Below are 24,778 nucleotides of genomic sequence, written 5' to 3' on the forward strand. Positions count from 1 at the left end.
CATCGGTGTTTGCAGACGTAGGATTTACGAGACAAAAAAAACATGTTTTTAATCGAAGTTTTCGATTTAATAAGAAATATCAAATTTTCACTAGAATTTTATATTTTTGATCGGTTTACATTATTTTTTTGTACACACATGAGGCGTAGCTTGCGATTCCACAACTTTTTACTCATAAAATTTGAAAAAACGGCTAATTTCCGTTTCGTGAAAGGTAGCAGATAAAATCAATAGTATCAAACTCTTATATGCATTGTATGTTCTTTTCATGTGATGTAAAAAATCATTTAAATATATTATTCACAGTTTATTCTCCATTCGAAACCATTATCATTCTTTCCGAACTTCGTGAAGCATTTCTATAAAAAATAAATATAACATTAGAATTTCAGAGCAGAACAGAAGAAAGGGATATTAATTTACTACAAGAGAGAAAGTGGGAGACAAAGAAAATAAGTTATGAAGAAGAAAGGACAGGAAGAACGTGGGGGAAAATGGTATCGAGAAGAGATAGAGCGTGAACTCCATATAAAAATTAAAGTGATTTCGGGATTCCGTTAATTAAGAAAAATTTTGTTGGGAAATTTGGGAGAAGAAGGAAACCAAAACCAGGCCCGTGTGTGTGTATTCTCCAGCAACGAGATAGGCGGGGAAGGATTTTTGTGACAAACCGGAAAAATCGAAAAAAGTTAGCTTTCACCAACATTTTCGACATTTTCAGCACAAGAGATCGTACAACAATTGAGTGGGACGGTTGGGGGTACACGGGCTTCTTTCTGTGGGGTTCTCGGGAGTTAAGTCAAGCTAGATGTTTTGCAAGACTGGTTTGGGATGGGTTTGGCTATTCCAAACCGTGATGAAGACAAACTACAAAAACTACTTCATTTTTTTGGGGTTTTTTCCTAATCTTATTCTGAGTATTCTGAGCCTAGAGGGCCTAATATGACAGACAAAACCATGATTTTAAAGGTGACTTCTGAATGGTAAACCAAAGTTTAGCCGTCAATTCTACTAAACGAAAAGAAACTGGGGGCCGATGTTGGAATTAGGCGTTAGAAACTAAAAGCAAAATGTACAACAAATGGAGGAGAATCAGAGAAAAAGTTGGGAGACTGGATGTCAAACACGCTTTGCAAACGATCCTCGGGATGGATGGAAGGTAATAAAAGGAGAACTGCCGAGAGAAAAATCTCCTACAGTACTCTTTTCACAAATCAACAATTTTCCGACTAAAAGGCGGGTATGTACACCGATAGGGAGCAGTGCTCGGAGAGCTCTCGACTTTCAGAATTGAAAACTTTTTCAGGAATTTCAGGATCTGAGAATCAAAAGAGCTCAACTAGTCACTGGGAAACTCGACATTATCTCTGATTTTGTACACGTGTTTTACAGGTCTTAGAGGGTGGGGAGTATGTGGAAAAAGGGTGCAACGTGGTTGCAAGAAAAATTTTCAGCAGTGGCAACTAGAAAAATCTTGAAAACTGCTGAAAATCTAATGTGAATGATTGTCAGATCTTAGAAAAAAGTATGTGGTGATGATGTTACAGGGGATTCGGGAGTAGGCAAAGAAGATGATAAAAAGATGATAAATACAAAAAAAATAACAGAAATTGATGTCAATGCAAAGAATAAAAAACTCTTCAGATCAACAACAAATCGGGTCAACAATGAGTGGATGGGAAAACAGCGTATTTCCAGCATTCTGTTTAAATTTGGGGATCTCGTAGTAACAACAACACCAGCAATGCATTTTAGAGTTGAGGGGGCGGATGGGCATTTGTACACGCAAATTAGGTCGCAGTTGGTCACAAATTCAGCGCATTTCCAGCACGAAAATGTGATCAACCCCGTACTGTACACGTTTCTAAGTCAAAGAGTAAAAATGAAAAAGAAAACAAGAAGAGATGGTGCAGATCAACGCTTGCTATTTACAATGTAGAGCAATTGATGGTGGATTGGTGGTTTTCAAAAATGTTGAAAATAAAAAACTAATACTAAAATCTAGATGATTTTTTCCAACATTTTCGAACACACAAAACGAAATATTCGTGTGAAATGAGAACAAGAGTGCATTTGATTGCAAGAGAAATAAAATGACAAAACTACATACAAGGGGATTTTTAAAAACAGAAAAAAAAAGTGGCGATCTTAGATAGAGTTCGAGAGGTTTGGTGAGAGGTTGTGTGTTAAATGAGAAGGAGGAGCAACGACGAAGATTTGGTTTAGACGTTGACCTGAGTCTCGATGCGATGGATGGGATTCGCATTCTGAAATTAAAATAGTTTAGTTCAAAATTATTACAGATTCTGACGAAACAAACCTCCTGCTCGTCCTCAAACGACTTCAATGATGCGTCGTCTTCGGTGGTGTGACGAGGCGTCATTTGAACTGAAGTAAGCAATGCTCCAGTACCGAACAGTTGAATAGATGGCATATCGACAAACACCATTGGTGGAGAACAGATCGAATCGTCTCCGTTTGATGATGCTGGAGAGAAGAGCGAAAAGGTTCCCGAATCGTCGGCAGATCTTCTTTTGACCGGTGAATCAGTAAGATCTTCGCTCAAATTGAGCATCGATGGAGGTGGAGTTGTAGGAGAAGCACGACTGATTGGCGGTGTGAACTCTCCACTTCGTGATTTTTCGATGGCAATTCCAACAGATTTCTTTCGTGGGAAAGTGCCAAAAGGTTCGCCACCCATGGATAGGAAGGATCCGTCACCACTGAAAAGAATTTTAAATTAGAACTAAAGATTTAAAAATAATAAACTAACTGAATAGTAGCAGTTCCCAAGTCACTTCCACACTCGCTCATCGTCATTTTATTGTCGAATCTCGCCGAAAGACGAGTGTCCGCAAGTCGGTTCATCAGATTAAAGTGCTCGGACATTTGTTGAACATCACGTGCCGAATCCTTGCGGTTAATGAGATTGGATGGAGTTTGGAGAATCGTAGAAGCGGCGGATTGTTGGAGCCAGCGATGAGAGAGAATTTGATCAGCGTTGAATCTTTAAAAAAATTAGAAATTAAGTATTTTATTTCTGAGTAAAATTAAAAAATTTATAAAATGTTTCAAGTCTCACAATCTCCGCGTCCTCTAAAGACAGCGAAGTATTAGTAATCATCAAATTTACTTTCTCCTCCATTTCCAGGCTCCACAGTCAATGAACAAACTGAGTGCAGGATAAGAAGGAATTGAACCAACGATTGGTTGAGTGGGAATAGCGCACGCAACCGACTGCGCCACAAGTGTCAATCGAATTCGATTGGCAAAGGGGTTAACAAAAGAGACGGTTACTAACCTGTCCACTGGATCACGTTTGAGCAGATTCGAGACCAAATCCTTGGCCTCCTCGGAGATCATACCCCACTCTTCTTCTGGAAACTCGTAGTAACCATCTTGGATGCGATGAAACAAGTCTTGTTGGCAGTCCTCGCATGGTTTACCCTCGGACCACCTGGAAAAGCGAATTTCAAGATAAACATGAAAAAATAAATACTTACCCGCAATCCTCATCATCACACATTCCTTGGAATGGAGCATATCCAGCCAACATGATGTAGAGGATTACTCCTAAACTCCATGTATCACACTTCTTGTCGTACTTCAGAGAATCTCCAACATAAGCGTCGACGACTTCCGGAGCCATAAACTCGGCCGATCCAACTGGAGAAGCAAGATCGGGTTCCGAAGCCACCTGGCTCAACGGATGACGTTCGTGTTGTGGTGGACGTTGACTCGCCAAATCGAGATCGCAAAGTTTGACGGGCGACACGTGGTTCGGATCAGTGCACAGCACATTCTCCGGTTTAACGTCACGATGAGCTATTCCACGATCGTGCATAAACTTCAGAGCCAACGAAATGTCCTTGGTGACACGACGAGCCTCCTCCTCGGTGAAATATTTACGTTGAAGAATGTGCTGAAGGAGTGGCCCACCGCGCATCTTCTCCATAACCAGATAGAAGTTGGTCTCATCCTCAAACCAGTCAAGAAGTTGAACAATATTCGGATGATCCTTGCACGTCTTGAAGATGTTCACCTCGCGGAGGATACGCTTTCGAGAATGCGTTTCTCCTTGCTTATCAACAATCTTCACAGCATACTCGACACCTGACTTGATCGACTTGCACGTGGTCACCGATCCGTAGGCTCCGGAGCCCAAGTGCTCATCCGTTAACTTGTAGTAGTCTGAAATTTTTGACATTTTAATAAATTAGTTGAGAATTTTTCAAAGCCAGATATTTTTAGTTACTAAGTTAACCTAAATTACCTTCAATACGTCTCCTGATTCTTCTAATGCGCGGAATTCCCCTATTGAATTTACCACCGATTGCCATTTTCTAATACTACGTTGATTAATTTGATGCAAAGTGTTGCAAAATGAGGAAATATAAGTTTTGGAAAACGTGAAATGATGCAAAAACAATTTGCATCATTAGCATCATTTCTAAGAATTTTCTAGAATTTTCCAGAAACTTCGAAAAAGTTCGAAAAATAAATAATTTCTATTTCTCCTATTTCTCATTTCCGTTTCAATGAACCGTCTTATTAGGCCCGTAAAACGACGGCTACCGTACCTTCAAAAAGACTAGTTCATTCACATTTTGGTTTGGTTCCGTTCATTGCTTCAACGTCAATTATATGTCTTTCTTCGTTTGTCCCCCCGTCTCTATACACCGCCAAAACAACTACCACTAAAATGTAAAACTAAATACCCCCCACCACCACCATTACTGTGTAGTAGTAAATCAATCAAATGTCTAATCTACGTGCCGTCATCTCACATTCATCAATTTGCTTCCGGTATCAAATTTTCACATGAGAATCACTAGAAAGCATCGTCTAATTGTGATGAATATCAACTAAAATTAGGATCAAAATAATTTTCATTTTTCTCTCTCTCTATCTAGAAGAACCAAACCAATACAGATGTTTTTGGCAAGAGGGGACATCCGTTGCTTAGTCAAAACCAAATCAAGCTGTTCAAACAAACAAGCAGGAATTGAATAAGACGGTATCTCTAACAGTCGTAGGAAAACAAACAAAACCCTCACCAAAGAATCCACACTTGGACGAGTTCTTCCTTCCCGGGGTTCGCGGCACCCGACGAGTTCCTCCCCCGAGCGGCAACAACTCAGCCACCGGCTCCTCTTCATCAAAGTAATCTTCGTCGGTCTCATCTTCTCCATAGCCGTCTTCTCTTCTCATCACCACATCCTCGTCATCCATCTCAAACTCTCCGAACACGTGGTCGGTGTCACGTCCGACGTAACGCGGAATCGGTCGGCCGGATGATTCGTCAGACGACGACAACACATCCTCATCTTCGTACGTCTCGCGTTCACGTTGACGGTGTCGACGCAAGTTTGCCATCATCTTGCCGCCACCGGCGCCAATTTCGATACCACCACGTGGCGACGTCGCCTCCTCGTCGTCGTAGAACTCGGAGGTGGCCACGTGTCGTGGAGTAGCAGCAGAAGTGTGCAGATGGTGGAAAGCAGCACCGCCGCCGCCGACGGCCGAATCTGCAAAAAAATAAATAGATTGTATGTTTTGTGTACAGTTTTTGTATTTGTGCATGGCTGCTACAAAAAAAGATAAATAAAAATAAATCCTATTTGGATGGACAACAGATTTAATATTTCATAGATTAACATTTTCACATAGATGATTTGAAAATATTTTTAGCATCGCTTCCCACATCCATTTTACTCACAACCTCCCTCCGCTCATCACATATGGATTCAACAAGAGGTGAGGGCAATGGCAATTCCGGAGATTACGGAGTATATGTCACAAGACCAGTCAGCCGGGTGGGCGACGGGTGGTCTTATGGTGCATCGGTGGGAGACTATCTGCTGATGCAAACCCGCTGTCTCTCTCTCTCTCTCTCTCTCTCTCTCTATTCGTGACAAACAATAAACAGAAAAAGTAGGAGGTGGCTGTGTTGCGGTGAATATTTAAATTTTGAATGTGCATTTGAGATCAAATAATGCCAAGAAAATATGGAAAATCGAGGGTGCCATAACAAAGGAAACCCCAGCCATCTGGCACCTTCCGAATGTACACTGGGGGCCTAATGGGTATGTTTTGTATCAATTGCAATTGACACACGACTGAATTATTTGAAATCAGCTGCCAAAAAAAAAGAACTACAGTAATACTAAGTAATATTGCTTCAGCCACCAACTCATGACATTCCAATCAGGGTAATCAAAAATAAGCGATTAAAAAAAAAGATAACAATGCCATCTGAATGATCAGACCAGTTGGCTCCGTTTTTGATTTTAGAGTTATTTAGAGCTCTGATTGGCTATTTCAAATGATAAAAGTTGGTCGATGACTTTTCGATGAAAAAAAAAACAAAACAAGGACATTATATATGATTTGGAAGCAGAAAAAGAGGTCAGGAATGATAAGAAATTAGAGAAAACTCACTGTTTGGGATATTATCAACTTGTCCGAGATGATTCAGATTTAGCTGATTAATATTAACATTATGATGACGGCCGAAATGAACGACTGGAGACTGTGGATACCCGGCATGAAGGATAGTCATATTGTGTTGAATGAATGGTAGAATGGTTGACACCAAGCAAAAATGTTCCGATCGATGGAACACTAGGTGGGAGAGATCGAAAAAGAAGTGTTTAAGACGAGATCAAAGAGAGAAAGCTTCGAAACAAGCTTCTCTGTTTCAGATCGTCAGCTCTTCCAACTTCTTCAGCTTCTTCCACACGCTCACAGACAGAGACACAAGCACAGAACAACGCACACGCTACTGTGAGGAGGTAAGGGCGAGAGAACCGGAGGCGGAGACACGATACCACGAGGGATGGGCTTGAGTCTCTGCGTCTCCTGCCTAACTATTCCTGGTCGTCGGCGCTCTGACCCAAATGTTCGAGCGCTTTCTTTCGACGGCGGGGGGCCCCTACAGCCAGTGGAATAGGACGACTGTGAACGAGAGAGAGAGAGAGAGAGAGAGAAAAGGGCGACGAGATAGTCAAAGACATATACAATTGTGAAGGAGACGATCTATATTTTGCTTTTCCGTCAACATTTTCCAATGACTTTGAAATGGAGAAGATGGGGATTTGGAAAAAATCTTATTTACAGTAATCTTCCGGCTTCCAGATTCATATATTCCCATTTCCCCTGATTATTTGAAACTTCCGTGCTACTTCAAAAAAGTTCTTATCTCATGGAAACAACAATGCACTCTAAAACTGTTCACAAGATTCGTCATTACCCGCCACCCTCACATGAGCGGTTTACGTGCAACAGTCATGAGTGACATCATTCTTATTACACACACTGTATATCCCAATAATCATCACACGTGTGAGCGTGTGTGTGTGTGTGTGTGTGTGTGTGAGTACGCGGACGCACATACACAAGGGTGTGTTGACCCAATCTGACCCGATCGGAACGCAATGGTGTGTCGCCTATTCAAACCGTAATACAAAACAAAAACCGCTGAATGTGCAGCAAAAAGCCATCTGCTGGGGATCTTCACAAGGTCGCTAAGTGTCAATAGGGTATGCCGACTGTATATTGTTATGTGTCATTTGAAACTTTTATGACACAGTTAACCAGATGTCTTCATAGTGAAGGTGAGAGAGGACCAGGATAATTATTGCATCAGTCTGTGACAGACAGTCTATTTAAAATAACATTTAAAAGTATTCTTGACGAGTGTACGTGGATCTGTCCAAAAAAATGGATGTTCCAAAAATTCTAGAGCTTCTTTCGCACCGGATAAAGAATTAAAGAATTATCTAAATTTATCACAAGCCGTTTTTTGCTTGCTGGATTAAAAAAAAACTGAGAAACAAAGTCAGACTTAGAGATGAATATGAGAATAAGAGGAGGCAAAAAAGATTGGAGGAGAGGCGTTCCTTGTGCCTAATCCCATTCTCCATCATTGAAGCTTCCTCTCCGTCGTTCTCTCTCTCGGCCACGCGCCAATGTTTTCACGGCGGCGTCTACCGATTCAACGCCTCCTCACTAGATATTTATAGCCGTCTGTTTTCGAGTTTTTATCAAGATTTCTGACAGAAAACAGTTACCAATATGGGATAATTGACTGCAATTCTAGTTTGCTCTTGAGCAGTGCTATTTTTTTTCTGATTTTGACAATAGAATATGTGAGAAGAATTGAAAAGGCGCAAGAAATGATGTCGGACGTGAGAACGAAAGCTTCCTGCAATCGTCCTTCTCTGGCTCCCTAAAGTAAGGAGTTTGAAGAGCAAGAGAGAGCACAGAGAAGGCAGAGAGCTAGTGAGCCAGAGGTCCGGTCTTTCATTTTTTTTCCTTTCTCTCTGGAGGACTGGATGCTTTGAAGGTTTTCACTATCTAACTTCTCCTTCTAAGGGAGCTTCTGTCTGGCTCCATCTGTTCTGTAAGGCAAAAAACACACGTAGGAATAACGAAACGGGAAAAATAACAAGTGTGACTAACAACCCACACGCCGACCAATGGAGACCGACAAGGAACAGACGGGACGTATCCAGCAAGTTCAAAGAACACATGTCCATATGAATCTAACTTTTTTGTCTAGAAGGCTATGTTGAAAACAGAAAGAGCAAATATTTTTAGCTAATTTTTTTTCTGCTCTAGATTACTCCAGTTGCTTATAGAAAAAAACTAACACCACATCTTATGACCTTCCAGATTAGAATCTTTAATCCAAGACGAATTCCCGTCACTGTATATAAATTTTTTGGGCGCTATGAAGACCGATTAGATTTGGCACACGAACACAACCGGATATAGCCTTTTGGATGGGTTGGTGCTATGGCTGTCTGACGAGATAATCACCAAAAACCTCTCCACCCACTCACGTAAATTTAGAAAGAAAGCAGTAAGAACCGGAAAGTCAGGCGACCGAAAACAAAACCAGTAATTGGCATGTAGAGATAGGTATGACAGAAAAATGATCAGATATCAGGTAGGTGTTTACAAAGAATATCCCTAATTACTATTTTGATTATAAATTTTTTTTTTGATTATGATGTTTATTAATCTGGCTAGTAGCTGTTGAATCTATCAGTGGAAAAGTACATCGACTTCTACGTCATCCGACCAATTCAGAGCAATCATTCTGGAGAGAGAAACGTGACAGAGTCTCGGGTACAAACAGTTATACAATGGGCCGCATTTGTTGTAAGTAACGATGTTTGCACCTGGCGCAAAAGTTGTGGGGCGAGAACACTGAGAATTGAATGGAAGAAAAAGATTCAAAGAAGGAATCGAAAAGGAAATCGGAGAAGCGAACACAAGTACGCCATACGTAAACGTATTAGGAGCCAGCAGCAGCATCAACAACACCCACCTGTTTTCATTTGAAAAGAAAAGTAGAAGAAGATGAAGCCGAAGCTGGTGTCGGAGGAGAATGTCACCGTGTAAAATGTGTAGAAGATGTGATGATTTGATGCGTATTTGTTTATAGTACTCAAAGTGGAAGAAGACCAGTTGCTGAAAGGAAGTGGAACACACACCATACTGATCCGATTATTCAAATAGTTTCATATCAACATTTTGAAACATTTTTGAATTATTATAACCGTTTTTAGGTTCTTTTTGATTATTTGAACGGTATCTATAAGATCTTTATCAGTGTCCTCGAAGCAACCATATCTACCGTAATCCCTGGGATGATACCCTCAAAACTTGGTGTATCGTCGACTTCAATTCATCATCATCTCCGCGTAAAAAAACCGACGACAAACTGTCGAAATAGTTGATTCCAAAAGAAACAGCAAAACGAGATATCTGACGAAAAAGAAGTGTTGGTGAAGGACGATTTGGTATAAAGATCATCATTTTTATTCACCCCATTTCCTCTCTTTTTCCCCAAAACTGCAAAAAGATACTTTATGTTCTATTTTCACCATCTTCTTCGGTTTTTCTCTGCGTCGCGTTCAATTTTTCGCCAACTAGCTGATGATCACATGATTCGAATGGTTAAACAGGGAAAATGGAAGAGAGTGGTCAGTAGAGAGCGATGGTGGCCGAGAGATGGTTCTTCTCGGAGAGACGTAGAGATACAAAGACGAAGGGTACTTTTAGTGTCTGCGTCTACAAACTTCTAACAAACTCTTCACGGTCTGATGAACAAAAAAAACGCGACAAAAATAATGCAAAAAAAGTAGGTGCAAGAGACAAGGGACTAGGGACTAAGGACCGCGTGACTTTCAGATCTATGCTTTATGTTTTGCTCAACAAATCAAAAATCGTCTGATCACTGTGTGCTGGAATTTCTATAACCAAACAAAGGCCTTATCATCAACGTTTTGTGATTTCAGAGATGATGACTCGAAAGTCAATATTTGTATGAAATAAAGATGAATCGGGTGGAGAAAACAGCAATTGTTGCTCAACGAGCACAAACAGTTCTCCAACTCTCTTCACGCATTTTGGCATATATACAAGTTGATAGAGAGACTTGTTTGGGATGTGCAATTGACTACGTCACATGTTTAGGTTATCAGTAGAGATGCTCCAATCTCATGAGACATGTCGTCAGTATGTCTAGATCTAGCTACTGTGAGAGTGGAATTTCGTTATGTAAACTTTGACGAAAACCGGTACGGGGGGTTAACTAACAGGGTCAGAGGCTAATTCCTTCTTAACCTTCCGAATAAACTGGCAACATCTAATCCTTCGATTGGGTTGCTTCTTTAAAAATTAAGCGTCATTTTGAACTAATAAGTGTCCAAAACACAACTAAATTCCATCTCCATCTCCATATGTTTACGGTTTCCCAGAGATCTCAAAACTGAAGGGTGAATTAGGTTGTTGACGGTAAGGAAAAAAGAGTTTAACTGTCGATCAAGTATTGACCCAATGCATTTATGTTTACCACAACCGGTTGAGGGGAATTGGAAAAAAAATCTAGTTAGTCGGATATAAGTGCAGAAAATGCTTTATTAGACTAAATTATGGCTTACAAAAGCATCATGAAAACCTAATTTCTGAAAAATGATTCCAGAAGTCGTTTTTTAATCGAAAAGTCGGCAAATGTATCAGTAGAGAAACTCGCGCCCTTTGAATCTAATAATCTAGATACTTTTTTTTTGTTTTTTTTTTTCTTCCAAGGAAAACAATATTACGCTTTTCCTAGAAACAACTTTCTTTTCGTGAGGATGTAGATCAACATTGTTTTCATACTACTTCTAATAAGATTCTCAATGATCAATGACGTTTACTACTGGTCCCCTGATAGATTTTCTGATCATCACCCGAACAACTCAGCGGGCTCGCCAGCTGTTTAACAAACATCTCGGAGCATCATAACTACTAACTCTCGTGCTGAGAGCTCTGGCAAGTATTGGCAAAAGGTACAGAATGACTCACAGTCGTGTTGAATACCAACTTTTCGTGGAGAGTATCCGCCGACGTCTTCGTGGGACGAAATGGTGTTGGGCATGGTGATTCCGCGGCTGGATGACGTCATTGAGTCGGTGTTATCCAGGAAGAACATGATGATATTGGCAGGCGAGAGAGTAGTGCACTCGGGTTGATTAGGTTCTTATCGCGGGTTTAATTCAAGTCTGAAAATTAGATTTTTGTGAAACTTGGAAAAATATTTTTCGGCTCTAGAACTTTCCCGCCAACTGTTAAAGGGGATAAACAAAATACAGTAACCCTATGATCTAGGTGTCATACATCAACAATGCATGTGCCCGTTTTCAAAAACTGAATACATCTCTATTTATAGTCAAACAAAAGCCTTGTTGATTTCGCAATATATTTTTTTTTTCATCAAAAAAACACCAGCATTCAATTTTATGGATCCGCTAGGGTCTGCCGCCGCGTCAGGGACGTATGTCGAAATATATGATGAAAAGCTCACATTTTTTCGATTTTTTTTTAGTCTTCAAAATATTTGGAGCAGCATTAATACTGGCGAAATTAGTGACTCCAAAAGATGGTGAATTTGGTGGAAAAAGGTGGAGACTGGGGAGACAGAACCGATTCAAGGACGTCTCACCCCCAATTCTAGAATACTCTTTTTTGAATGAATGGCAATAAGAAAAGACGAGTCACGAGAAAAACCTATTCAAATGTGCTTCAGGACCACGCGGCCTGTAGTGACAGGTGGCTGTTTGGGATTATAAATTTGGATATGACTACCGCCCGAAAACATGACGTCATTGGGTCAAATGAGGTCGCCGCCTTATATCCTAACAAATCTTTCAAAAACTACGGTCATTCTAAACAAAGGTGACGTTTTTTGATTTTTCGATTTTTCGATGTTTTTGAGGGAAAATCGGAAAGCCGAGCCGAAAATTGGAAATCAACACTTCGATTTTTCGAATTTTTAACAATCGAAAAACAAAAATTTTACGATATTTCGAAACATCGAAAAAAATGTTCAGAAAATTAAAATCGAAAATTGTTAGTCTTTCAATTTTTTAAAACTTTTTCTTAAAGTTTTGTAACTAGAAAAATGCCGACAAAATTAATTTCTTGAAAGAAAGCATTTTTTGAATGAAGCGATTTTCTGTTTTTATACATGGAGAATTATAAATTGTATCACGAGATTGTTCCAATTCATAGAGAAAAAAATTACACGAAAAAATGTAGAATGCGAACATTTTGAAAACAAAAAACCATTTTCTTCCATTTTTTTGGAGAAAAATACTAAACTACACTGATTTTCTAAATTTTCGCAATAAATACGTCTCGAAGCTTCTAGAAAGCCAGTGGCTTCTGCTCAGCGAGCCATCTGGCTGGCCTTGAGACACCCATTACTACCAGATGTCTTTAGCCATTTTTTATTTTTTTTTAATTTTAAATTCAGCTTACCTGACTAAGGACCTGGTTGTTGCTTTCAGCAAAGGGTGTGACAGCAATCACCGACCGTCAAAACACCTTCTCTTCTTTCTACAATTGAACTAGTCTGCAAAAAAAACTGAATTTAAAAAATCCAAAAAAAAAGCGAAGAACAAAAAACGAGAACGATTTTAGAGTACTGTTGAAATTAAAATTCGTGAATTTCGCAAAAAAACAGAGTCGCACAGAATTAGAGGCGGGGCGTAATTTCGCAACTCTGCGGCACGGTTTTTTCTTTTTTTTCGCACGTTTTGTTTAATCTGTTAAGCACCATGAAGAAAGGAAAAAGTGCGAAAAAAGGAACAAAAACCGTGCCTCAGGTTTTGCGAAATGAAGCTCCGCATATCTTTCTGTGCGACGCTGCTTTTTTGCAAATTCACGAATTTCGACAGTTGATAATGTAAGCAATTTTAATAAAGAGCACAACCTAAATTCAAAAATTCTATAATTAAAGAAATTAATTTTTTGTAGAGAGAAGTGTAGACAAGCATTAGAACAATTGAATCATCAACATGAATCATGACAAATATCACGCAACATACGAAAAGGCCACGTGACTTGTAGTAAAAGTCAAACGTAGAAATGCGTGAAAAAAATGGCACAGAGGACCCAACGGCGCGCGGTGGAGACGATAAAAATGGCGCCATCGCCCTGTCAATCACTGCGTCTCCGACACTCTCTCGTCATGCACAGTGCCCCGTAGTTAGAGACTATGCAAGATGGTAGAGTGTGCGAGAGAAAAGAAAAATGAAAAAGTGTGTCCGTCCGTCTATGAGAAGATTTCTATCAATTTCGTTCCCCAGTGAGTGTGAAAATGGATGAGATCATTCTTGGTGGATAAAAGAAAAGAAGCAAAGATAATGATGGAGAAGAGTCTTAGAAGAAACTGATGCAACATTGAGGCAGGTGACAATAGTTGCGCTGCTTCAGGAGTTGCTGTGAGAGAAGTACATTTAATTCAGCCAGACAACGCCGCTCACTCTATTCTCGGGTCGAGGTCATACGTGCATGATACCAATAAGATGAATTGTGGACGGTGAGAACAAAAAAAAACTTCGAGAATTATCGAACAAAGTCGTTACCAATAACGTTTAAAAAAGCACGTGTTCAATTCAGACTGAAAAAAAACACAATGATATTACGGGAGACATGAAAATCTGAAGTGCGTATTGAGCAGCATATCTGACGCGCAAAATATCTCGTAGCGACAACTACACTAATTCTTTAATTTACTACTGTAGCGCTTGTTTATTATTTTGTCATTTGTATACAAAAAAAAGGAAAAGTGAATACCGCTGTCAAAATTCGAAAATAAATTCATTTCATAAATAGAGCCCGTAAATCAACATAAGCGCTACAGTAGCCATTGAAGAATTACTGTAGTTTTCGTTTCAAGATATTTTGCGCGGCAGAAATGTTGTGCAATACGCAAATGTGTTAAATTTCTGAAATAACATCCAAATTATTTATTTACAGTATTTTTTTGTTAATTTGAAGTGAGTTGGCAGGTTAGACTACAAAAGGATGATTCACTAAAATTATTACGTCCTTATCAAAGAAAAATTTGAATTTTATGAGAGATAATTATTTACGTAGATGTATTTTATTACAGAAGTGCGAGTAAATATTTAGAAACATTGAGCAATAATCGAATTCTGAGTCCTATTAACTTTCGATCAAACAGTTCAACTTCGGAAAAAGGAAACTGCAAAGTAAATATTAAACCATTGATGGTTTCGGCTGATGTTTGACCTTTTTTAGAAGTTAGCATCACAAACTGATATGCAGAAAGAAACTGCCAAAGATGAAGCGAAATCAGGGAGGAGAAAGAATAAACAACACAAGACTCGTCGTTTTGTCTCCTTCTATACACTTATACACGTACAGCAAAAAAAATCAAATGGCCGAAGAGAAATAGAGACAGTTTGCTTGTCTCTTCCCGGCTAGGAAATGAGTGAGCCGTGGAGCAGGAAGAGGGCTAGACGGGAGGAGGGGTGTATTCGGAGCGATAAGAGCGACGCGCTCGAAGCTTCCACACAGTATTTTTCCGATCATAGTGCAGATTATGGTAGGATAGCGAAACTCCCCGGCAAACGGTTTGCAGTTGATGATTGATCGGCAGAAATAAATCGGAGTTAGAAGCAGCGATGATGATACCTCCGAAACAACAAAACCATTCAAATATGGTAGGTGAGCTGGAATATTTAGAGTTTAAATGCTGATCGTTCTTTTTTCATTCGAACTGATAACGATTGACAGCAATCAGGTGAAGCTGTTTGCTGACCTTTAGTCGTTTTTAAATATAAACAAATTCTAGACTGATAACTAAACCAACAGTTCAGTTCGAAACACAAACATCAGCTATACACTCCTAGACTGATTCTGCAGAGAACATGAACTACGTCTATCTAAATATCTACATATCATCTTCTCATTTCTCATTGAGAAATCAAGGTGAGGTGTGATGAACTTTTCGTTTCTAACCACGTGACATATATTCTTGAAGAAACATTTACAAGAACATATACAACAAAGAGGAGGTAAGAAGTGTCGTGTGATCTCTGGAGAGTTGACAAATAATTGAATAGGTGCCTAGCAGACATGCGCAAAGACTAAAGCACAGCACATGAGTTTGTGTTCCGTAAGGCTGGATTCTTTCTACTTTCGATGTTTTCATAATGGATGTGCACAATTACTATGGGCCTATGCCAGGGGTGAACGGCAAACGATTTTTCTGGCAAATCGGCAAATTACACGTGTTTTCAGCTCGACCATTCGGTGTAATTTGTGCAAACACCGTCACGCGCAAATGCAGACATTTTTGCACGCGCTGCGGTGAAATTCCTCTCGGGGAATTCAAATATTTTTTCCCGCCTTTTTTGAAAATTTTCGAGGCGTTGGTCGAGCTGAATACACGTGAATTACCGCTATTAAAAGTTTCCGGCAACTCGGCATATTGCCGAAATTGAAATTTCCGGCAAATCGACAAACTGCCGGAATTAAAATTTTTTGGCAAATCGGCCATTTGCTGCAATTTTGGAATTCCGGCAAATCAGACTTTTGAAAAGTATACAAGTTAGAAGAAAATATCTAAAGAAAACGGGCAAAAAATTTCAAAAAGACACAGTTTTAAGTGTTTCTTATAAAAAATCCTCTAAAAATTTCCGGGAACTCTGATATCCGGCAAATGGCAAATAGGCAAACTGGCAAATAGTCGGAATTAAAAATTTCTGGCAAATTGGCAAACCGACAAATTTCCGGAATTAAACACTTATGGCAAATCGGCAAAGTGTCGGAATTGAAAATTTCCGGCAAATTGGCAAGTCGGAAATTTGCCGATTTGCCGATATGCGATTGCCGCCCACCGCTGGCCTATGGATCAGCAAAACCGTAAACGGAAAGATGAAAATATTTTTTTTTAAATATTGACCCCCTCAAAAAATTAACTTTTTAAAAAAGATTAGCAAAACTTTATCCTAGAAATGGATCAACAATAGTTCTCATCCACTGATTTTGCACTTCCCCACTTCCCGATGAGGGCGGAGCTTATGGGTTCCACGTGCTCCGTCTCTGCGTTTCTCAGATTAGATGCGTGATGTCTGGCAGAGAATAGTGCTAACAACTGCTCACTTGGTTCCATCATATATTTTAAAATCCACGACGGATCACAAGTCTTTCTTTTAGCTTCCCGTGACTCTTCTGAAGATGAGGTTTGGAAGATAGGTTCAAGAGAAAATGATTTTTGAAAATGAGATATTTTTGTTGGGTGGAGAACTTTAGAACGGGCGAAATATGAAAGAAAGATAATCGAAAAAGTGCAGGCAAACTGCGATTTTGAAGATTTGAACCGTTGTGTAAACTCTTTTTTTTTCTTTGGCATTTTGCCAGGTGAGCAAATATAGACGGAATGAAGAAGCCAAGAGTTCAAATTCTAAAAAAAAGAGCTTCATAACTCATACTAGTACTCCACAAGAAAAAACATGCACGTGTAGATATACGTGACGGATGGTGGCGCGTGACACGTAAGTACGAGGGATCACATAAATCGAGGAGGCATGCACAGAGAGATTGCAAATTGCGTCCAACGGGGAGCGCGCAGCAGCCAGCGGTGCCAGAAGAGATGGTCACGAGTTCACACTTTTTATTCGTTTTTCGAATTGTCGCCGGTTCTTTTTCTTTTGACCTTCGGAAAGTCTGAAGGCTGAGAAGTCATTCGTATGCATCGAAAAGATCCATGAAACTGATTCTTGCCGCTTTTTTTGATTTATTTATTCGAGAGAGCGAATGGGTCACAAGATTCCCGGGCGACATTGGATGGCATGTGATCTCTGTCTCGCAGGCACCGTATTCAAAAGTGCATGCCGTTCAGTTGTGAAAAGACTGTTTTTTTGTGTCTCACGAGAAGAAATACGACTAAAGTAATGGAAAATAAATAGTAGAAATGCGACTTTCAGGCATGAAAAACCAATTTTTCTAGAAAAAAAAAACAAAAGCACTGTAGTGTGAATTTGTTCGTGACGGTGTTTCTTACAAAAATGTGCATATTTGCGGCAAATTTTGTGTTTTCAGATATTTTTAAGAATTTGAAAACTATTGGCACTTATCAGTTACTATCAATATTAATATCTGATCTAAAAGATTCATGTGACAGACAACGAGGACAAGGAATTTTTGAAAATTGGCCAGAAACGAGTTCAACAAGCTTGAAGATAAGCAACTATAGTACTCAATTCGGCATTTTCTTTGTTAAAAACCTCATGACTATGTACGAAATGCGTGCACTCCTATGAGTGTGGAGACAATATCGATGGAAAATGATATCAATGAATGAAAAAGCACTTCTACTTTCCAAAAGATCAAGAACAACTGGATCGCTAAATAGGTTTGATGATTGATATTAAAACCTGGTCCAAAAAATTACGTTAAACTTAGGCAACTTATCTTAAATACAGCTTCCCATTATCAACGGAACAACCAGTCATTGGTCATGAGACAATTCCACCTACACAATCACAAATAATAGTTTGAATATGGCAACACAATCGTACACAATTATGATTACAGACATCGTACATTTATATGTCAAAAACGGCAATACATACAAAACATTGGGAGGGATGCAAAAAAATAAATGGGATATACTTTTTGATCAACTGGGATGTAGGTATCTACAAATTTTTTCTTCTCGCGAAGATCATCCGTAACCATTAATTTCTAAAGCGAAAACATGGGCTCAATTACAATAAATAGTGGTAAATCGGGGGTTGGAAAGGGGTGAAATACGAGGTGAAAAAGTGGGTATGGGAGAAAATAAAACGAGTATCATACATAGACTCAGTAGATAAACTCAATACATTAGTTATAAAGGTCGTCATCATCCTGAGCAGGTACAGGGGCAGATGGGGCATCGCTTCCGCGTTGTTCTCCTGGGAATTTGAAGTTGTTTCCAAAGCCACGAGATTGTTGCAATGTTTGTGCAAACATTTCGTACCTACAAACATATTTTATAGACATACAATAAAACCATTATCAAAACTCACTTTCTGATGTCATTGTCTGTAACAGAGCGTCTGGCAAACTTCATGGCTTCCTCGAAGTGAGCACGAGTAATTTCTGGTACTGGATCAACTGCATCGTCTTCCATGAGCTCCTCACCGCGAGCTTGGCGATCTTGACGTTCCTTCTCAATCCGAATTTCCTTTTCGATCGATTCGCGAATAGCCAGCTTACACGCTCTGAAAATGTCATCGTTCACACCAGGAAAAATAGAATATCGGGGCCTTAGCGCGACTTTAGATACTCTAACTATTATAATTTACTGTGAGACGATTTTTTATATAGCACAAATATGACACTCGCGTAACCATGAACACAAAACTTGGCAGAATCTGAACTGCAAAACGCAGCTAAGAAGAGCCAAGAATGTGTAGATTTCGCAAGTTCTTAAGTTGTGCGTTTTGAACAAATTTTCAAATAATTAAATTACTCACCTCTGACAAATTTCGGTCAAATCGGCTCCAGAGAATCCAACAGTGTTTTTGGCCAAGAAGGTCAAGTCAAGATCCTTGGAGAGTGGGGTTTTACGAAGAGAAGCTTTCAAAATTTGGTGCCGAGAAGCTTCGTCTGGGAGTGGGATGTAGATAAGCTGATCAAGGCGACCTGGACGAAGAACAGCTGGATCAATGATATCAGGTCTGTTTGTAGCTCCGATGATGAACACATTTTTCTTCGCGTTCATTCCATCCATTTCGGTGAGCACTTGATTGATTACACGATCCGATGCACCTCCTCCATCACCGCCGGCGCCTCCACCTCTTGCCTTGGCAATCGAATCCAACTCATCGAAGAACAACACGCAAGGAGCAGCTGCACGAGCCTTGTCGAAGACATCACGGACGTTAGCTTCCGATTCTCCGAACCACATTGTGAGCAATTCTGGACCCTTGATGGAGATGAAATTGGCTTGACACTCGTTGGCAATTGCCTTGGCAAGAAGTGTCTTACCACATCCTGGTGGCCCATAGAACAAAACTCCTCTTGATGGCTGCATTCCAAACTTGAGATATTTTTCTGGGTGTTCCACTGGATACTGAACCAATTCTTGAAGTTCGCGCTTGACGTTTTGAAGACCTCCAATGTCGGACCAAGTTGTATTCGGAGTTTCGACAACAGCCTCGCGGAGAGCGGATGGGGAAGACTTTCCTTGAGCAAAACGGAAGTTTTCCATTGTGACAGCGAGTGAATTAAGAACCTCTGCATCAATTTGGTCATCTTCGAGATCAATGAGCTCCATCTTTTCACGAATCTGTTGAAGAGCGGCTTCCGAGCACAACGATGCCAAATCGGCACCAACGAATCCGTGACATTCATTTGCAATTTGTTCAAGATCAACATCATCCGCGAGCTTCATGTTTTTCGTGTGAATGCGCAGAATCTCAAGCCGGCCGACTGCATCTGGAATTCCGATATCGATTTCACGATCGAATCTTCCGAAGCGACGAAGAGCACCGTCAATCGAGTTTGGACGATTTGTTGCAGCAATGACCACAAGGTTAGAACGACCCTAAAATAATTATTATTATCGAATCATATAAAATTTAAAAGCATACCTTGACTCCATCCATAAGTGTAAGCAATTGAGAAACAATTCTGCGCTCAACTTCTCCATTGGTCTTCTCGCGTTTTGGTGCAATGGCGTCAATTTCGTCAATAAACAGAATAGCTGGTTGATTCTTCTCGCATTCTTCGAAAGCCTTACGAAGATTTGACTCGGATTCTCCAGACATCTTTGACATTACTTCAGGTCCGTTGATAAGGAAGAAGAAAGATCCGGTTTCATTAGCAACAGCACGTGCAATAAGAGTCTTTCCTGTGCCAGGTGGACCGAAGAGAAGAATTCCACGTGGTGGCTTGATACCAATAGCCTTGAAAAGTTGGGGATGTCGAAGTGGCAGTTCAACCATTTCCTTGATCTGAGCCAATTGCTTCCGAACTCCTCCCAAGTCATCATAACCAATATCATTCATGCTCTCTTCTTCTTCTTCTCTCTTGATCGGATCTCCTTCGTAGTGAATCATGGTATCAGGTGACACAATGCAGGCTGGAGCTGGCTCAGTTTCGACAACTTTGAATTCCACAGTTCTCATGGCAGCTTGAACAGTGAATATATCTCCCTTGTGAAGTGGGCGGTAAGCCTCCAGGAAGTATGGCTTGAGGAAAACATCGAACAAGTTTCCAGTGAGTCCTTCGATAGTGTCATCAATAGGGAGCACGTGAATGCGGGTTCCGTAACTGAGATTTGGAGCTGGCGTAATGCTCACGACGTCTCCGAGGCGAATACGAAGATTGTTGCGGACAACACGGTTCATGCGAACTTTCTCGTTTGGACAGGACTCATCAGAGACAATGATGGCGACAGATTCCTTTCGCTTCTTTCCCTGCAAAAATAATCATTAGAATCGAAAAATAAAATTTAATTGTGTGACAACCGTTTAAAAATCGAGATCAGCACCTTTGCGTGGTGTTAGGATTACGAAATACTTTGAAACGATTCGTTACTTGATCTATATCGCACAACTATGACACTCATAAAACCATCAGCAAATAAACAGTACTAGCTTCAAAACAGAACGTTTTTCAGCCTATATTGTAAATCACAGACATTACAAGTTCTTAAATTGTGCGTTTTAATCAAAAATTAAAAAGAAACACATACCTTCAGGATGACAGCATCTCCACGGAAAAGTCCCAGTTCGTCCATTTTAGCTTGGGAAACTGCGATGACGGAATTATCATCCTGCTCGGACTGATCGACGATCAAGCGATTCGGCTTTACCTTGTCCTTGAGAATAGCTGTCGACAGCTCATCATTTTTCTTCTCTTTTTCGCTTTGATGCGTTGGAACCGAGGCCATTATGTACAATTTAAGACCTAAAATAAGAAGAATGAGTGTCCAAAATGATAGTGGGAACGAAACTATAAAAGAAAATTGAGATTTTAAAAAAGTTCACGAAATTATTTCTAAAAACGACACAGATTTGAAAATTGTCATCATCCACGCATATAGAAGCGTGTTTTCAACAAGTGTACGCAAAAAGTGTTTGGTGATTCTGACGTTAGGGCGCGGTTGCTTTATAATTTTAGCGCGAAGTTTGAAAAGGATTTTCACTGTTCAAAAAATTTTAAAATTTCTAAATAACGAGACGTATTTGTAAATATTTGCGATGAAAAGCGTTGAAACTTCAAAAAAGTTCTTTGAAAACGGAAACGCAGTTTACAATTTTTTGAAATTTTTCGGAAAAAAGGAACTAGTAAATAAAATCTACCGTTTGCACGTTTGCGGTAATGTATGTAGCTGGGTCCAGGATGAAAATATGAAAAGGAAAAAAAGTGGACTGTAATGTAATGCTGGTTTGGAAAAATAACTGTTATTTGCAATAACGCACATCAGCGTTTGGGTCTCGAAACGATATGCCGTTAGTAAATGCAGCACTTTGTAGATCGATAAAAATGATTTGCAGCATCACCCGATCGATAGACGGAGAACGAAGAGATGTGAAACGAGACGAGAGGAGAATAGTCTTAAGATTTTGATTCTTGATAGTTTCCCAGATCTATGAATTTAATAAGTTGAATAATTTCCAAATTATTTATTCCCGATCGAGAATTAGAATAAATTAAACAAATAGATTAATGGATTAACATTTGCCATTGGATGGTCTTCTTTTGATTCCAAGAGCACGATTAGCTTCATCAATTTGAAGTTTTTGAAGGGAACGACGTTTACGACCTCCACCTCCACATCCACAGCATCCGCATCCGCAACCACATCCACAACAGCATGGTCTACAGCAGGTACAACATCTAGTACAGCAACAAGTTCTACAACAAGTACAACAACATTTGGGTCTACAACAGCAGCAGCATCTTGGTCTGCAACAGCAACATCCACATCCACCACCACCTCCTCCACATCCACAACATCCACAACATCCTCCATTTCTTTTAACACGAGAAGATCCGATAATTGATGTTTCAGATGAAATTATAGATATTTCTGTTGTTGATACTGGCAAAACTCCTGATTCAACCTATAAGTTTCTTAAATACGAGAACTAAATCTATTAATCTAACCTGTGAAATCGATACAATTGTATAAATCAGTACAACTAATGTAGATCCAATTATGAATTTGGTCATTTTGATCGAATAGAAACTGATGAATATCTCAATTTTATGGTGCTTTTATATAACTTTTCCATGATCCAAAGTGTCTTAGTTTTTGTGTTCAATTTCCATGACGCGGCTCGCGCGGAGAGATCACAAAAAATGGTTTCCGGCAAAAGTGTCAAATGAGAGACGACAAACACGTAAGAAGAAGAGGGTATTTAATGGATGGAAATTCGAAAACCATATCGAACGCTAATAATCTGAAATGAATAAGATCGTACTTCTGACTCTCTTTGCCCTTATTGCTATTTCACAGGTATCGGTAAAGGTTCTAAATGTTAGAAAACACAATACTATTATAGGTTGAATCAGGAGTTTTGCCAGTATCAACAACAGAAATATCTATAATTTCATCTGAAACATCAATTATCGGATCTTCTCGTGTTAAAAGAAATGGAGGATGTTGTGGATGTTGTGGATGTGGAGGAGGTGGTGGTGGATGTGGATGTTGCTGCTGCAGACCAAGATGCTGCTGCTGTTGTAGACCCAAATGTTGTTGTACTTGTTGTAGAACTTGTTGCTGTACTAGATGTTGTACCTGCTGTAGACCATGCTGTTGTGGATGTGGTTGCGGATGCGGATGCTGTGGATGTGGAGGTGGAGGCCGTAAGCGTCGTTCCCTTCAAAAGCTTCAAATTGATGAAGCTAATCGTGCTCTTGGAATCAGAAGAAGGTCATCCAATGGCAAATGTTGAACCTTAATCTATTTTCTTAATTAATTAAATTTAATTTAATAAACAAGAAGGTTAAAATAAAGCATTCTTATGTACCCTGCAGAAAAACCGTCCTCTTTCAACTTAAATTATTTATTCTGTTGTATTTAAATTTTTGCATTTAATAATTTTGAGATAATCTTGAGACCGAATGCAAAACGGAAGAAAAACAAGAGATAGACAGGGAGTGTCACAATTTCAACTCGTTCCATTTTACGTCAGTACTGACGAGCATCCGTTTCAAAGTTTTGCACCAAGAGAAAACAACAAGAGGAATACATTTGAGGATTTCTGGAACATATTCTCGTTACTCTAAGACTTTGTGCTTGTCTGGAACAACAGAAATGTCTTTCTGTCAAAATATAGGTGAACTAGTAGGCAGGCAAGTAGGCCGTGGCTTTCCTTTGTTATATTCTACAGCTTACATCAAGCTTATCAATTCCAAGTAATTCTAAAGTTAATCTAAAGCTAAACCTATTTCTTTCATCCAGTAGCCCAATGGTGTCTGGTCATTTATATGCAAAGTGAATGGGATGAGTCTCTTGGAAGAGCCCAGAAAGAGCACAAACGCCTTTTCTTCCAAACTTTGTGTGCATTCTCTCCAGCTCCATCAAAATTGTTTGCCAACACATGGGAATTCTTCTTCGGAAGAAGAGTTTGGGCACAGGGAAGAAGCCTGAAAGAATCTGTTTTCGGTGCGATGCAACACATTTTTCCACGGGTTATCGGGTTTCGCTGGATCTATTACCGTTTTTTTAGGTCATGGCCACTTTTTCTAGCTAGGCCAAATTTGAATTTTGTAAATGGAATTGTATATAAAGGTTTCCAGGAAATTGGATGTCGAATAAACTTATAAATATGTTCGTTGTTTACATTCATTTTTCTATGGCTCATTTGATTGTTTGGTTTTTAAGCGGGACTACAGTAACCTGCGCTGCCTCCTGCCTGCCTTCAAAGGCCTCTAATTGAGAAAACCTACACTACGCCTCAGCAGTCAGGTACATAGGCAGGCATTTTGCGCGGCCTACAACTGTGAAAAACTCCGCGTTGTAAATAAACAAAATGTGAAATTTGTTTACATCTCCATTGTTGGTAACAATCTCCATTTTATTGTCCCAATTTCATCAATTGAATCGAGAACCCAAAAATGCAACTGGTTGAGACATGTTTTCCCAACAAAAAAGGAGGCAAAAAAGGCGACCCGAATCTCATTTCCCACTGCTCCTTTTTCCGGGGGTGCCGGCTGCTCCCGGAGCCGTCGACGACGCCGAACGACTCCAAATCGACTCTTCTCATCTTCTTCTGACCGAGCAACAGCGGCAGTGTGTACATACACTTCAAGTCGGCGGCACATGAAGCTTCACACAAAAAATGAAGAAGAAGAAGAAGCATTCTCATTTCAATTTTTATTTAGATTGGAAATCTCCTTTCCCCTCTCGTTCTCATCTCTCTTTTTTCAATTTTGGCTCTTTAAGCTTGTTGATGTACTCAAG

General features: G+C 39.8%; 4 protein-coding genes and 6 non-coding genes across 11 annotated transcripts; 2 read left to right on the forward strand and 8 right to left on the reverse strand.

Annotated features, from left to right (window-relative positions):
- Positions 1-286: 286 nt before the first annotated feature.
- On the reverse strand, positions 287-12,910 carry mnk-1 (MAP kinase-interacting serine/threonine-protein kinase mnk-1). 2 transcript variants are annotated; one of them, NM_182124.8, is made up of 8 exons: positions 12,817-12,910; positions 11,362-11,558; positions 5,058-5,528; positions 3,504-4,191; positions 3,302-3,457; positions 2,774-3,007; positions 2,321-2,723; positions 295-2,267 (listed from the first exon to the last, which is right to left on the reverse strand). In NM_182124.8, exons 2-8 carry the CDS (start codon positions 11,486-11,488, stop codon positions 2,223-2,225), a joined length of 2,124 nt encoding a protein of 707 aa, NP_871924.2. In that variant the 5' UTR covers positions 11,489-11,558; positions 12,817-12,910; the 3' UTR covers positions 295-2,222. The 2 variants fall into 2 exon arrangements, with proteins under 2 accessions (NP_496272.2, NP_871924.2); NM_063871.6 differs by lacking the exons at positions 11,362-11,558; positions 12,817-12,910 and adding an exon at positions 6,442-6,789 and having other exon boundaries at positions 287-2,267.
- Positions 3,065-3,195, reverse strand: R166.7. Its single transcript, NR_003415.2, has one exon. It is a non-coding gene; the product is annotated as a small nucleolar RNA R166.7 (small nucleolar RNA).
- Positions 12,911-13,116: 206 nt separating the features above from the next.
- On the reverse strand, positions 13,117-13,237 carry R166.10. The gene has a single exon (NR_101742.1). It is a non-coding gene; the product is annotated as a small nucleolar RNA R166.10 (small nucleolar RNA).
- Positions 13,238-15,430: 2,193 nt separating this feature from the next.
- R166.11 lies at positions 15,431-15,510 on the reverse strand. The gene has a single exon (NR_101743.1). It is a non-coding gene; the product is annotated as an Unclassified non-coding RNA R166.11 (non-coding RNA).
- Positions 15,511-17,896: 2,386 nt separating this feature from the next.
- cdc-48.1 (Transitional endoplasmic reticulum ATPase homolog 1) lies at positions 17,897-21,273 on the reverse strand. Its single transcript, NM_063872.7, has 5 exons — positions 21,059-21,273; positions 19,953-20,780; positions 18,834-19,906; positions 18,384-18,578; positions 17,897-18,334 (listed from the first exon to the last, which is right to left on the reverse strand). Exons 1-5 carry the CDS (start codon positions 21,254-21,256, stop codon positions 18,199-18,201), a joined length of 2,430 nt encoding a protein of 809 aa, NP_496273.1. The 5' UTR covers positions 21,257-21,273; the 3' UTR covers positions 17,897-18,198.
- C06A1.8 lies at positions 18,583-18,800 on the reverse strand. Its single transcript, NR_003399.1, has one exon. It is a non-coding gene; the product is annotated as a small nucleolar RNA C06A1.8 (small nucleolar RNA).
- Positions 20,818-20,930, reverse strand: C06A1.9. The gene has a single exon (NR_003400.1). It is a non-coding gene; the product is annotated as a small nucleolar RNA C06A1.9 (small nucleolar RNA).
- Positions 21,274-21,977: 704 nt separating the features above from the next.
- C06A1.6 (uncharacterized protein) lies at positions 21,978-22,544 on the reverse strand. Its single transcript, NM_063873.4, has 2 exons — positions 22,477-22,544; positions 21,978-22,433 (listed from the first exon to the last, which is right to left on the reverse strand). Exons 1-2 carry the CDS (start codon positions 22,540-22,542, stop codon positions 22,041-22,043), a joined length of 459 nt encoding a protein of 152 aa, NP_496274.1. The 5' UTR covers positions 22,543-22,544; the 3' UTR covers positions 21,978-22,040.
- Positions 22,545-22,756: 212 nt separating this feature from the next.
- Positions 22,757-23,267, forward strand: C06A1.7 (uncharacterized protein; the record flags this gene model as incomplete). Its single annotated transcript, NM_001026751.3, has 2 exons — positions 22,757-22,828; positions 22,875-23,267. The coding sequence occupies exons 1-2, from the start codon at positions 22,778-22,780 to the stop codon at positions 23,265-23,267; spliced, it is 444 nt and encodes a 147-aa protein (NP_001021922.2). The 5' UTR covers positions 22,757-22,777.
- Positions 23,268-24,481: 1,214 nt separating this feature from the next.
- C06A1.11 lies at positions 24,482-24,589 on the forward strand. Its single transcript, NR_051610.1, has one exon. It is a non-coding gene; the product is annotated as an Unclassified non-coding RNA C06A1.11 (non-coding RNA).
- The last annotated feature ends 189 nt before the right edge of the window (positions 24,590-24,778 follow it).

This window comes from Caenorhabditis elegans, chromosome II (assembly GCF_000002985.6).
Source record: "Caenorhabditis elegans chromosome II".
NCBI classification, from domain to species: domain Eukaryota; kingdom Metazoa; phylum Nematoda; class Chromadorea; order Rhabditida; family Rhabditidae; genus Caenorhabditis; species Caenorhabditis elegans.